Source organism: Leptodactylus fuscus, chromosome 4, assembly GCF_031893055.1.
Source record: "Leptodactylus fuscus isolate aLepFus1 chromosome 4, aLepFus1.hap2, whole genome shotgun sequence".
Classification (NCBI taxonomy): Eukaryota; Metazoa; Chordata; class Amphibia; order Anura; family Leptodactylidae; genus Leptodactylus; species Leptodactylus fuscus.
Genome location: NC_134268.1, coordinates 179166458 through 179181223, shown reverse-complemented (window position 1 = coordinate 179181223; position 14766 = coordinate 179166458). Strand labels below are relative to the sequence as shown.

At 40.7% G+C, this 14766-nt stretch overlaps 1 protein-coding gene across 3 annotated transcripts in view; it reads right to left on the bottom strand.

The window, feature by feature from the left end:
- OSBPL3 (oxysterol binding protein like 3) overlaps positions 1–14766 on the bottom strand; it is a 148800-nt gene that overhangs the window by 60523 nt on the left and 73511 nt on the right. For all 3 annotated transcript variants that reach the window (XM_075271421.1, XM_075271419.1, XM_075271420.1), the window contains one exon: positions 13603–13829. In XM_075271421.1, the coding sequence (XP_075127522.1) occupies positions 13603–13695 (93 nt within the window). In that variant the 5' untranslated portion in view covers positions 13696–13829. The remainder of the gene's footprint in view (positions 1–13602; positions 13830–14766) is intronic.

Here is a 14766-nt window from a genome sequence, read left to right as displayed (position 1 = left end):
TTTTAAGGACATTACATCAAAATTGGATCAGCCTGTAGTGTGTTTTTCCACTTTAATTTTGTGGGTGACTCCAAATCCAGGCCTCCATTGGCTAATAAATTTGATTACCATTGATAATTTTTGTGCGATTTTGTTGTCATCACATTCAACTTTGTACAGAACAAAGTATTCAATGAGAATATTTCATTCATTCCGATCTAGGATGTGTTATTTCAGTGTTCCCTTTATTTTTTGAGCAGTGTAATAACACAAGGTCTGAGTTCTGTAAAAGTCAAAGATGAAATAAAAAAGTTTTACCGACAGTAACAAAGAATAGAAAAAGAAAAATCAAATAGACTGGAGAAACAGATCAGATCTCAAGTCAACCAGGAGCATCAAAAAGGACTGCTCATTACACACTATGGGAAAAAGAAATGATACAATCAAAGAACGATAAATGAAATGGATGTTTAATTCAGAAAGCCATACAGAAGAAAGATTCACTACAATTAATCTAATATCACAGAAATGGCTGGAGGTAGAAAGCAATTTAAAAGATCTAAAAAATCATTTTACAAAAATTGTGACAAAATTGAATAAATTAAAGGGTTGGGACTTTGTACATTTATAGTATAAAACTTCAACTTTATATTTTATTAACAGTTTCAGTAGTTTTTCCCCCAATGTACAATCACTTGGTTTTCCTAGGAGTTGTGTACACAAAAATGCACAACGGCAAATATAGTCCATAAAATCCATCCTGGAGTACACACACACACACACACATATATATATATATATATATATATATATATATATATATATATGTATATACACACACACACATACATATACACATAGTATAGGACAGTGTCATGGGTGTAACTTGAGGGCCTGCAGAGGATGCAGTCACATCGGGGCCCAGGTTTTTCCCAGGTATCACACTGTGATTTTCAGTTATCCGTTTTTCTGGCCGAAAGTCTGTGCTGTAAACTCAGGACAGGTCCTATTTCTGTTAGGATTTGCGGCTACTGGCTCCAAAGAATGACATCCGTGTGCCGCACTTGCCGTTCAATCACGGTCGGTTGGCTTGCACATGGTCGTGTGCATGCCGCCTTAAAAAGTTTTTTTAAAGTGTATTTTAGAGGTTTTGCAAAGATGTTATTGGGTAACAAAGCATTGTGAACGATAAGATGGCAGTCTAATCTGGGCAGCTATAGGGGATGCAAAAGCAACAATTACTACTGGGCCCTAGAGCCTGAGAGGGCCCAAAGGCCTCACTGTAAAGAGACCAGTATTCTAGATAGGCAGTGAGAGACTCATTACCAATTCTGCATTGGGGCCCAGGAGCTTTGAGGTACACCTCTGCGTCTTTAGTATGCAGAACAAAAACTCTATAAAATTTCCTATTTCAACTTTTTTTTTTTAAACCAAAAAACCTTTCAGTCTCTAATATCCCGAGAACATATTCTTATTGCATTTAATGCAACATGCACGCACAAAAATCCACCATTTCGAATCAATATCAATAACCTACACTTAATATATATATATATATATGTGTGTGTGTGTGTGTGTGTGTGTGTGTCTGTCTGTCTGTCTTCCATTTGAGAGTTAGGGAAAAATGTAAACTTTCCATAGGTCATCATGGAATAAAAAGACAAGTAAGGGTGCATTCACACTGAGTAAACGCTAGCTTATTTTGTAGAGTAAAATTACACTTGTAAATTTTGCTATCCCATTGACTTCAATGACATTTTACAGGCGTATTTTTTACAGGCGTATTTTTACACTTGTAAAAAAATATCATTGAAGTCAATGGGATAGCAAAATTTACAAGTGTAATTTTACTCTACAAAATAAGCTAGCGTTTACTCAGTGTGAATGCACCGTGCATTCACACTGAGTAAACGCTAGCTTATTCTGAACGTAAAACACGTTCAGAATAAGCGGCGTCTAAAGCAGCTCCATTCATCTCTATGGGAGCCGGAATACGAGCGCTCTCCATAGAAATGAATGGGCTGCTTCTTTCACTCCGAGCAGTCCCATTGAAGTGAATGGGAAGTGCCGGCGTGTACGGCTCGGCATGAGCAGAGCTTGCCGTATATGCCGGCACTCCCCATTCACTTCAATGGGACTACTCGGAGTGAAAGAAGCAGCCCATTCATTTCTATGGGGAGCACTCGTATGGCGGCTCCCATAGAGATGAATGGAGCTGCTTTAGACGCCGCTTATTCTGAATGTGTTTTACGTTCAGAATAAGCTAGACAGAGGCCTACAGAGGCAGGTGTGAATTGTAGGACACGAGCCCCTTCATTTTTGGAAAGCTGTGAGCTAATGATGACATGATAAGTGATGGATTGGGGCTTTCAGTAGATCTTTATAGTTTTAGGTTAAAGAACTATCACATGTTTCACACTGAAAACAATGAACCTGTTTTATGCTCTGAAATATGCTTGAAAAATTGCACACATACCCAAAGGCTACATGTACATAGGGCGTCTATGCATAGACTTTAAGGCAAGAAATCCATAACTTAATCCAAAAGTATTTAAGCCAATGTGAACCTAATGCACACGATGAACAAAAGTGTGGAGCCGAAAGACCAAACCTACGACTCGGACACAACCCGACTTCAACACCCACAACCAGGGCCAGACAGAAGCAGTAAAGCTCCTCTAATTCCCCAAAAAGAGAGACTTAATTCCTATGAAAATATGGAACAAAATTATACATTGAATAAAATATTAATAATTGAATAATACATTAAAAGACATAAAAATAATAATTTTTATTTTGAAGCTGAAGTCAGACATTTTTTTCCAACTCCATCCAAACCAGGCCCCAACTCCACTGCCTGGATAATTTATATACAGAAACAAATAGCCATTGGGGCAACATGGTGGCTCAGTAGTTAGCACTGCAGCCTTGCAGCGCTGGAGTCCTGGGTTCGAATCCCTCCAGGAACAACATCTGCGAGGAGTTTGTATGTTCTCCCCGTGTTTGTGTGGATTTCCTCCGATTCTCCAAAGACATACTGATAGGAAAAAAATACATTGTGATCCCTATATGGGGCTCACAATCTACAAAAAAACAACAGATGTAGAAAAGTTTAACTTGACACTCTCAATGGCTTTTTTGCCATCTGTGATAAGATAACTTGTTGCAGAAACAGGGCATAATCGTACACATCAGGGAGAGTGTGTGCCTACAAGAGACTATAGACCAGGGTCAGGGGATAATCGTACACATCTAAAGGGCGGCGTACAGAGTGCACTGTTCTCCTAATTACATCCCGGAGAATAGATTTGCATATTTGTTGCAGAAAGTCAAGTTAAGCACTGCTACATCTGTATAGTGCAGAATTTTCTTTGTACAGCATCAAAAGTCAGTTCAAGTCACGGATTTAGTCATAGGTTTTGTTGAGGAAAATCTGCAATAAGCATTTTACATGTGAATGTAGCCTAAGGGTAAAAGTTTTTTTTTTTTCTGTTGCACATATTCTAACTACATATAACAAGAATCAGAATAGCAAACTTCCAGCTGCCTGTAGCATCCAGTAGGGGGCGCTTATTGTAGACCGAGTTATACAACTCCCCCTTTAACATCAAGAAGACTCAGGTATGCAGCTAACTCTGTAACTCCCCTTAGTGGTGACAAAGTATATAGAATTTTATTATTCTAAGGGCATATTCACACGGTCATACCATTTTTTGCGGTCCAGCATCCGTGAAATATGGCAGTGTTCATCTGTGCAAGTCCAGACGGAAGTTTTTCCGCTGCAACGTGTACATTAGCCAGAATCCCATCCACTTTGCAGGTACTGTAAAACACATCATTTTCGCAACGTGGGGTTCCATCCTTGCTTCAACTCTTTATGTATCAAAATGGTTTCATAGAAAAATATGATAATATTCAAGTTTTATTGTTCTAGAAGTTTAGAAGGAATATGTAATGTGAACTTTAGTAGCAGCGGGGAGGGAGGCGAGTCTTTCTCGGAGACAGCTCTGACATGTTTTTGCACAGCGGAATGATTAGTAAAGCCATGCATCATGTTCTGCCTTGTTACCTGCCTAACACACTGACCTTCTCCTGCTTCGGATTTGTTACTGTCTGAGATCCATTTACATTAAGGACATTGATTCCTCTGAATAATAACATAATCCTCTGGAGAACTCTGAAGGAAAACAAGGAAGCATTTGGCAGCAGAGTTTGGAGAGGGCAGACGGGAATAAATGAATGACCTATTGATCCGAGAGAGGTTTTCCTGGCCTCAATTAACCTTCTGGGAGTTTAGTGAAATATGGAGCAGTGTCTGAAACTTCAGAGATAGCCAAAGCACAAGCTGCCCGAATAAAAGAGAATCCCATACATGCCCAAATAAATCACACTCATAGGGGCTATTCACACCATTGGACGTACTCATAGACTATGGAAGTGATTTACCATCCTTAAATATAAAATAATAATAGGATTGACAAATCGTTTTTCTTTTTCTTGCAATTGGAATATTATTATTCCATACTGTATATCCGTATATACATCACCTTAGGCCTGGTTCACATCTGCGTTCGGTATTCCATTTGGGGACTCTGCTTGGGAACCCCTCAAATGGAATACCGAACGCATTAAAAAGCGGTTAGATAAGAAACCACTTGGACCATATAGACTATAATGGGAATCCGTGTGTTTTCCATGCTTTGTCCACACAAATTATGCGGCGAAAGAAGAACTGCTTGCAGGACTTTTCTCTCCGGAGAGGGGAACGGAATGGCCCAAACACACATGTGAACCGAGCCTTACAGACTCTGGTGCAAAAAGCTCAACCACGTACATTTTGTACCATTAACCTTTCCCTTTCCTTCTCTACCTGGGCCGAGATTACTATGACAACATGTCTGTGCACACAAGATGACCATCATTCTCATTCCCTGTCCGTGCCCCCCATACAGTGATTATTCGTCCATCATATAATCCCCCCATGACTATATGAAGCTAAACAACTGTTGTTTTGCCAATATAGGGTTAATTTTCTCCTTTCTGACAGTGGAAGGCTGTGTATCATAAATCTTTACACTACAGTGCAATAGAGCCAAAGGGTAATACATTTACCATGCACAAAATGTCAGCCATCAAAGGACATGAAAAAGAAGATCAAAGAAGTTTATTAGATATTATGTGTTGCGAGTGACCTGTGGGACCCCTGACTTCTTTTTCCCTTGAATTGGTGCAAATAATTGCGGGGTTCACACTTGTGTCGCTGTCCGCCTTTTGGGTTTCTGTGCTAATCCCTAGAGAAACTGTATAGGAGACGGCTTGCCAGTGGGCAGCTTAATGTTTTTTTAAGGCAAACCGCTGGTGTCCGTGTGCAGCCTCTCCACGGTGAAAGTTTTTTTTTTGGCACAGACAGAAAATCCTGCATGTCCGACAACCGAATCACATTTGCAAAAAAATTAAATTAAATAAAAATCAAAAACTAAAATGCCCCTCTTAGAAACTTTCGGAAACAGACTACCCACCTTCATCCACTTCTAGATAATATGCTTCAATTAATTCAATTTCCTTAAGCTCCAAGCTCATTCTCTCCAAGCTACTGGATCCTTTACTTAGATGGTAACTCATTTCAGCAAAGCTTAATAAACCCTAAAGGATCCATAAAATTGTGTTTTATGAATAAAACTGAACTATTGGTTATAAAAAGAAAAATCAATCTAATTCTATTCTCTTGTAAGTATAATATTATCTGGCTGTAGAATATTTAATACAATTAGGCTCCGTTCACACTGGCTTCAGGGTCTGCTCTGCCAGGTTTCTTGGCTGTCAGATAGCAAATGGACAGCTATTCTCTCCTACACAACAATACTAAAAAGAGACCTGATAAACTAAAAAGTAACTGGATTTATCAGGATCCATTGACCTCCCATTCTTGCCTTATGGCATAACCCCGTTAAGGGATAGATAAATCAATTTTGCTTTCGGGGACACTTATGGTTAGCCCTGGGTACCTAGAAATGACCCCCATGGCTCTCCTTAGGCCGGGTTCACACGATGCCTTTTAGCACGTAATGTGCCACGTAGACGCCGCGGGATCTTTTGCGGGCCATATACACTCCCATTGTTTTCAATGGGAGCCGGTACCGTATACGTGGCACTATTTTGCGGCCGCCGCAAAATCACGGCCGCAAAATAGTGCCGCGTATACGGTACCGGCTCCCATTGAAAACAATGGGAGCGTATATGGCCCGCAAAAGATCCCGCGGCGTCTATGTGGCACATTACATGCCAAAAGACATAGTGTGAACCCGGCCTTACACATTCTATTGTGAGCGCACAAGTGTTGCCTTAGTAACAGCCTTTGTCATAGTAATAAAGATCATTTGTTTCCAAATATTTAAAATTCTAAATAAAGTATTAAAATGGCAATTCCTTAAAGGGTTTTCTGAGCACAAGTGAATTTTCATACTGATGACCTATTCATGAGATAGGTCATCATTATGTGATCTGTTGGGGTCTGACACCTGGAACCCACACAGATCAGCTATTCTGGCAGCCTCCAGGATCAGAAGCTCCTGCAGTGGATGGGGGTGCATGTGGGCTGCTCCTATTGAAGTAAGAGGAGCGGAGCTGGAGCCCCATCCACTGTATAGCAATGGATATGGGAAACTGCAGCTGCTTCTGGTGCCTGGAAGCTGCGAGAACAACTGATCCGTGTGGGTTCTGGGCGTTGGACCCTCACAGATCAGATAGGTCATCAGTAAGTAAATCCAGTTGGAGGTCAGAAAACCCCTTTAAGAAATTGCCAAATTTACCACTTTATTTTAAATGTATAATGTATGCTAATACTTATGAATAGAGATGAGCGAGTACTGTTCGGATCAGCCGATCCGAACAGCACACTCCATAGAAATGAATGGATGCACCTGGTACTTCCGCTTTGACGGCGGCCGGCCGCTTAACCCCCCGCGTGCCGGCTACGTCCATTCATTTCTATGCTCATCTCTACTTATGAACTGTGTTACTATGACAAAGGTATAAGGTAAGGACAGCTATGGAGGCCACTTCTAGGTGCCCAGGGCCAACTGTGTGGGGTTCCACCAGGAAGCTTACCTTGACCATACTGAAGTCAAATATTGACTGCAGCAATCAAAGGGTTAAACAGCCAGGATCAATTTTACATGAATGAATGTGTTTAATTAATTCATTTAATCCTTTTCTTACAGTCATAAAATAAGTATGGTATGTGATTTAATATAGATAAATATAGCAACAAGCTACATGAGCCGGAGTCCTTGGGATACATTATGTAAATGTGTCTGTAATTACTCGAGTGTAATTGGCTTTAATTCTATCGGTAATGTAGCGAATGCGGTCAGCTCACCGCGTGACCACAGATGACAATATACAGATGAAACCACGAGATAAACTCCACCCTACAGCCGAGCCTGCATGTTACTAGCCCCTGCCCCGGGAAATAACCATAGAGGTGACAGCAGCACAACAGTACGTGTAGTACAGACACTTACGTTTTTTCAAATGCACAGAAAAGTCCTGCATGTAGGATTTTTTTGTCCACTTGAAAAAACGGACATGGTTGTAAACAAACACTATAGGACACAAGATAAAATCCCATTGAAATGAATGGAAATTGCCCACGGACCAGCTATTGTCCGTTGCTAAAATTTTGTACGGAGAATAGCCGCGGACACCAACGGTAGTGCGAATGCCCCCTTAGTCTAAGGCCCCACAGGACGAAATGCAGCGCTAAAGAGCTGCAGGAAAAAACATGGCGGGAACACATCACTGTTCTTCTCAAAGCGCTTTGAATAGAAAGTTCACTGAGTTTTCCTCCGCGGACTTTCTGTTATTGTTATATCCGCAGATATAATTGCCATGCTGCAATTTCTAAAAATGCGCTGGTTTTGGAAATTGCATTGTGTCCGTGCTGCAGTCTGAAATGCAAAGTGGGCGTGGGATTTTTCATCCACTTTACAGATACTGTAAAATGCCACAATTTTTCCTGCTGTGTTTATGGCCCGTGGGGCCTGGGTCTTAGGGTATGTTTATGCAGAATTTTTTGCAGGCTGATTTTGAGCCAGAATCCCCCTCAGAACACGCATCTCATTTGTTTCAATGGGAGTCAGTAGCAGTTTTTTTTCTCTAGCTGATTTTTTCAGCTAGAGGTGGGGGGGGGGGGGGAGGGGGGGGGGAGAGAGACATGAATAGGGTTGTGAGATTGGGAATTCTGATCCCGATCTTTTCCGGCGGGATCGAGGTTGGAGGTTATTTCTCACAATGCTTGCCTACTGGCCAATCATTGTGGGAAAAGCTATAGTATCAGATGAGCGAGTACTATTCAAAACTCACGTTTCGAATAATACGCACCCATAGGAATGAATGGAAGCATCCGGCACGCAGACTTTGCCGGTGTCCGGCCACTCAACCCCTTGCGTTCTGGCTGCGTCCATTCATTCCTATGGAAGCGTACTACTCTTCTGTTTCCTTCCTGCTGTGCCGTATATTCGGCTCTGCTACATCTCAGATTTAGCAGAGCTGGGTATACGGTAAAACAGGGACGAAGCAGAAGAGTGGCAGGCTGTGGTAAATCACTCGCGCTGCTGTGAGGACGACGAGGCACTCGCCATATAATAAGCCATGGCTGAAGTTGACGAGTAGATAGATACTACTGTACATTGACTTGTCTATCTACTCTTCTGCTTTGTCCCTGCTTTACCGTATACTCAGCTCTGCACACTCTCCTAAGCCACAACAAGCCCCGCCTACTCCCATCATCTCTAACACTAGCCTAGGGAGGTGGGGGCGCGCATGGCGCTCTGAAAGCATGCCAATGAGAGAGGACAGGACCGAGAAGAATGGGGAGCGGCAGCGGATCTGTGCAGGTAAGCGGACACCAGGGGGGCTGGTAGCCGGGGGATTTTTTTTTTCAATCACTACACAGCGTGGAGTTCAAAAATGTAAACAATTTTTGGACTCCATGCTGTGTAGTGAATAGGATCGTTTTTAAAATCCGATCTTCGATTATTAAAAAAAATCCCATTGACTTGCATTAGGATCGGAATTGGGATCGGGTTCAAATGGAAAATGATTGGAAATCGGATTTTATAAACGATCCTGAAATTTCAAGATCGGCCTAATCCTAGACATGAACTTTCTTCAGGTGGATTCCGCCTTGAAAAAACAATTGAAATCAATGAGAAGCGGAGAAAAATGCTATGTAGTCTTTTGTCGCAGTTTTTTTTATACATTTTTTGTAAAAAAAAAAAAAAAAAAAAAAAAAATGCAACACAAACTGCAAGTGTTTTTTAAAGGACATTTCCAGGTCCATATAGTGTGCTGGAGCAAAAAACTGCAGCAATAACTTACATGAAAAAAAAAAAAAACGCATCAAAAACCGCATCATGCAAAAAAAAAAAAAAAAAAAGCTGGGTCTATGGGAGAGTTTGACATCTACCCCATGTCAAATGTTCGCCTTGGGGCCCCACCATTCCTAGTTCCGCCACTGCATATGATGTAAAGAGCAAAACCATAACATAGAGAACTTTGCTCATATAGCTTTGAAAATTGATTTTTTACAGATAACATGAAATCCTGGGAATTCCCTGAGTATAGGGATGACCACGGGTAATAATTAGCTAATGGGAAATTGCAATTATATGACATTGATCTGTATAGAGGAACACAAAGGGATCGCATTCTGAACTGTACAAACCAATTACTGAGCGTTAAAAGAACCTGACACAGCAAATTCTGACAGGACTCTTAGAAAAGACAGAGGGTCCTGTTTATTCCGTCCACCCAGGATGATTGGCAGCCTCTCTGTACACATAGTAATGCAGAGAAAGTGGTCAATTGCTGTCTCCTGTAAGTGCTGGTAGAATTTACTCTGTTTTTTACTTAGAAATCCTGCCCGGATGATATAAAACTACCGCATATACTTCAGTATAAGCCGAATTTTTCAGCACAGTTATTGTGCTGAAAAAGCTCCCCTCGGCTTATATTCGAGTCAGCAATTTTTTATTTTTTTTTTAGGAGTGGGGATATGGTCTATGACCAGCCGCAATATCAATGTATAGAATCTCCCATAAAATAGTGGGGGAAAAAAGAAGCTTTAAATTATTTTTTTTTAAAAAAAGTTGTAAATCCCTCCTTTCCCTAGAATACATACAAGAGTATAAAGCGACTGTGAAACACAAACACATTAGATATCCCTGTGTCTGAAAGTGCCCAGTCTACTGAATACAGGGTATCTGCAGTGCTCCTGTTCCGTCAGGAAGGAGTTAATAGGAGCACTGCAGATACCCTATATTCAGCCAGACTGAATTCCACGTGGGGGGGGAAACTCAGTCCTCAAGCTCAGGGAAGGGGCAGACAGACAACCAAAACACCCCCTCCCCTTCCCCAGCACCTACTGCACCCAAAACCTCCGACCATTTTAATTTTTGAAATTTTCCAGTAGCTGCTGCATTCCCCCCCCCCCCCCCCTTATACTTGAGTCAATAAGTTTTCCCAGTTTTTTGTGGTAAAATTAGGGGCCTTGGCTTTATTCGGGTCGGCTTATACTCGAGTATATATGGGTGTATATCACATAGCTCAACTTCTCTCTCTCATATCCTGCGGTCAGATAGAACAACGTGACAGGTTCGCTTTACCTGTGGGAATGGATTAAGGACTCACTAGGGCCGGTTTTGTGTGTACTGTGAACTCTGACGGTGAACAATCAACCAAAAAAAAACTTTAGACTGTTGTATATGCAATTGAAAAAAAGAAAAAAAATTACAAAACGAAAAACAAAAAAGTATATAAATCGCCTAAAGTGAACTACAAAATACATAGAATGACAGATGATAATAAATTCCACTTTGAAGGCAAAAATTGTACTATTTCCCATCCCATATTGTCTAATAAAGCTTACACGTTCGGATAAATATAGCTAAAAATCTTCGCTTTTACAGTATTCAAACACTAAGAAATTCCTCCCACGGTCTGTACTGAATGTACAAAAACATTTGAAGATTTGTTGCCTTTTAATTGGATTTCGCCTTTGCTATAGTTCTATAGAAAACGTAGACTGTAACATTTTCAGTTCTCTATACAGACTAAAATATTCATTATAATCTGATGGATTCAATGGTTTCAAAAGAACTCGCAGAGTTAAAAAATTTAGCAGAAATAGTGCAATTTTCTAATATTCTTCTACTGCTAATTTATGGAGTGGAATTCTATTAAGATAATAAGGAACAGAAGAGTATCAAAGTAGAACCTAACAGAGAAACAAATGGGGTGAAAGAATGGAGTCTGGCATAGAATAAGGGCTAGGTGGGCGGCATGTTAAAGGGAAGCCAAATGGGCTCCTAAAACAATAACGGTGTCATATAGGACCCTTTAATAGGAGTAGTAACATATCTTTATAGCCACAAATTGAAGAAGCAATGCAGAGATAATAATCTTTTCATAGATATGTAACTTAGTTGGCAAGTGCATTGTGGACGGGGCCTGATGTGTGAGATTTGCCTACAGACAGCTGTGATCCAGGCAAACGCTAAAAATGTATTTCACAGTGATAAGTCATCATTGGTCTGTGATTCCAGCGCAATGTCAAAGTACTTGTAGCTGTATGTAGGTCAACCTGAAGAGTCAGTCCCGCCCCCAAAGCACTTGTAGGTTCATTTCCATATAAAAAATGAATATATTTCTCTGCAGTGCTTCATCAGTTTGCGGCCACAAAGGTAGGTTTCTGCTCCTATTAAAAGCCCCTATCCAACACTACTATTGGTCTAGGGGACATATTGAACCCGACAGACTCCCTTTAAGCAGGAAGTAAACTCAGAACATGAACAGGATTTTTTCTTCTCCAAACAGTGACAAAATGTCTTTCCTAAGTGCACATGCATAATCCACAGTGTGATGTCACAGTACCAGGTTAATGCACACAAGCATATCACAAGTGTCAGCATAATACACACAGTGATGTCACTATATCAGTATAATCCACACAGTGATGTCAGAGCATCGGTATAATCCACACAGTGATGTCACAGCATCTTTATAATCCACACATTGATGTACAGCATCGGTATAATCCACACAGTGATGTCACTACATCGGTATAATCCACACAGTGATGTCACTACATCAGTATAATCCACACAGTGATGTCACTACATCAGTATAATCCTCAAATCGATGTACAGCATCGGTATAATCCACACAATGATGTCACAGCATCTTTATAATCCACACAGTGATATCACAGCATCTGTATAATTTACACAGTATCGATATAATCTACACAGTGATGTAACAGCATCGGTATAATCTACACAGTGATGTCACAGCATTGGTATAATCCACATAGTGATGTCACTACATTAGTATAATCCACACAGTGATGTCACAGCATCTTTATAACCCACACAGTGATATCACAGCATCGGTATAATTTACACAGTATCGATATAATCTACACAGTGATGTCACAGCATCGGTATAATCCACAAAGGAATAAAAATGTGGAGATTGGAGTCGGGTGAATTTTACAATAATATGATTCAATTTTAAAAATTCTATTACACAATTCTCAATATTGTATCATTAATTAGCTGTATAGTTTGTTACATATTTACTTTTATAGAAATTCATCGTTAGCTTTTTCCTGACTCAGAGTTTTACTGCATCGGTCTGACCGTGGCTGTCAGCCATTTATGAAGTTGAGTCAGAGCACGAGTCGGCTGAGTAAGAATAGAGGAGTCACAACCGGTGGCTTGGTGTAATAGACACAGTCATGTCACAACACTGGAATAACACAAATAGTGATGTCACATTACACCAATAAAGCTACGGCTTAGGAATCATACAAAGTGATGTCACAGTATAGAGATAATGTACAAATTGACATTACAGCACAGGAATAACGCCTAATAATGTCACAGCACAGGATGTCCGCACTGAATAATGCCCCTTTGCAGAGCACACAATGAAGCTACAGCCCGGCCATGATACAAAAGATGAAGCGACATTACAATGGGTAGCCATAGTGGTGCCAATGCAGTAATACTACCAGATCCTGAAGCGGCCCCAAAGGTACCTCTGCCATATAAAATATGCAACTATCCTAAATAGCACAAGGTAGTTAGGGGTCACATTACAGATTTTGTATTGAGGCCTAGGAACTTCAAACTATGCCACAGTTCATAACAAATGTGAGGGCGCCCTCACATCAGTCACTGTTATTAGTAACTGCACCCCAACAAGGTGGCATTTATTTAAAGGGGTTAAATCACAAAAAGTACTTATCCCCTATGATTAGGATATGAGGATCATACTGCTGATCGGTGCGGATCCAACTGCTGAGACCCCCAATAATCAGCAATTTATCGTATGTGCAATGGATAGTGTATAAATATTTTTGTGGCATGGCCCCTTGAAACGTGAATTCCTTATATAACAATCACTGTGTGGCAGAAATAGTCATGGCCTTCATTGGCTGGCCAGTAGTCTTCACGTGGCAACCTGAAGGCATTTCACACTATTGTGTAAGGAGATATTTGTCAAAGCTCAACAAATTAGACTCTTCCGGCAATAAATCCTAGAAATTGGCAAACTGACCTGGCGGCTCCCCAGCTTTGAGGAGCAACTGCTTGTACTCCGAGATGGGGACAACATCTTCTGTGACACCCCGAGGTTTCTTTCTTCTCCCATATTGATATTCCGTTCTTGACTCAGGAAACGTAACAGAGGCTCCCGGTAATTTCCTTATATATAGTCCGGAGAACACCAGATAAATACAATTGCTTATTCATCTTCTGTTTGGGCTGCACACATTCCTTCAGCTCCTATGGAGATAAAAGGAACAGACTGCAAGTTAGAAACTGCCATAACTTTGGCTTCTTACCTATTGTCTCTGTACGGAACATGCCCTTAGAAATTCAATAACGCAATGCTAATATCTCATGGGCATTCACTCAACATAAAGGGCTCTAAACACAAACACAATTGTTGGATTCATTTTACTTTACACACTGTTCCTAAGCACCTAGTAACAGTATACACAGCTAAAGAGAAAATCCTCTTTTATTGCACTGACCAGTTCTCAGTATATAGGAAATAACATACATTATAGATGGAGGTTAATACTTACAGGAATAGCCCTGTGTTAGGTAATATGACTGATGCTTTACCACCTGTTGACCCTTCACCTGGCCCGTATAGTATTCTGAGAATGTACAAGTAACCGTATACAAATGCTGCGTGACGAAAGGTAACATATACTGGTCAAGTAACACCTTAATACGGTGCCTACACAATATTTAAGAGGTCTGTTCACCTCTCCATCACCTCCATTCATGCCGCTGCTGCAGTCACTTAGGATATATGGGGCACGTCATTGCCAAGGCCAGCTGGTAGAGAGGACCAAAGCAGCAGCAAGGCATAACATGGGCAAGATGGGGTGCTGAGAAATGAGAAATAAAATGAACTTTTTTGATTTTAGCAAACAAAGAGTGAAAAACTTAAAAGGGGCCTGAATACTTTCTGTACCCACTGTAACTCACACCAGAGCACTGACGGGAGTTGAGCAGAAAATCTTAATAAATTGGAATAGATTTAATAAGCAAATTCTACCAGAATTCAGGTATAATTTATGCCAAAAACTAACATGCCTTGCAGCATATTTAGCAATTGTTTTAGACACGTTTAGCGGACAGTGGCATAGTCCAAGCTGCACCACCATGTGCCAAAATGTGAGCTATACTAAGGCCTAGTTCACATCTG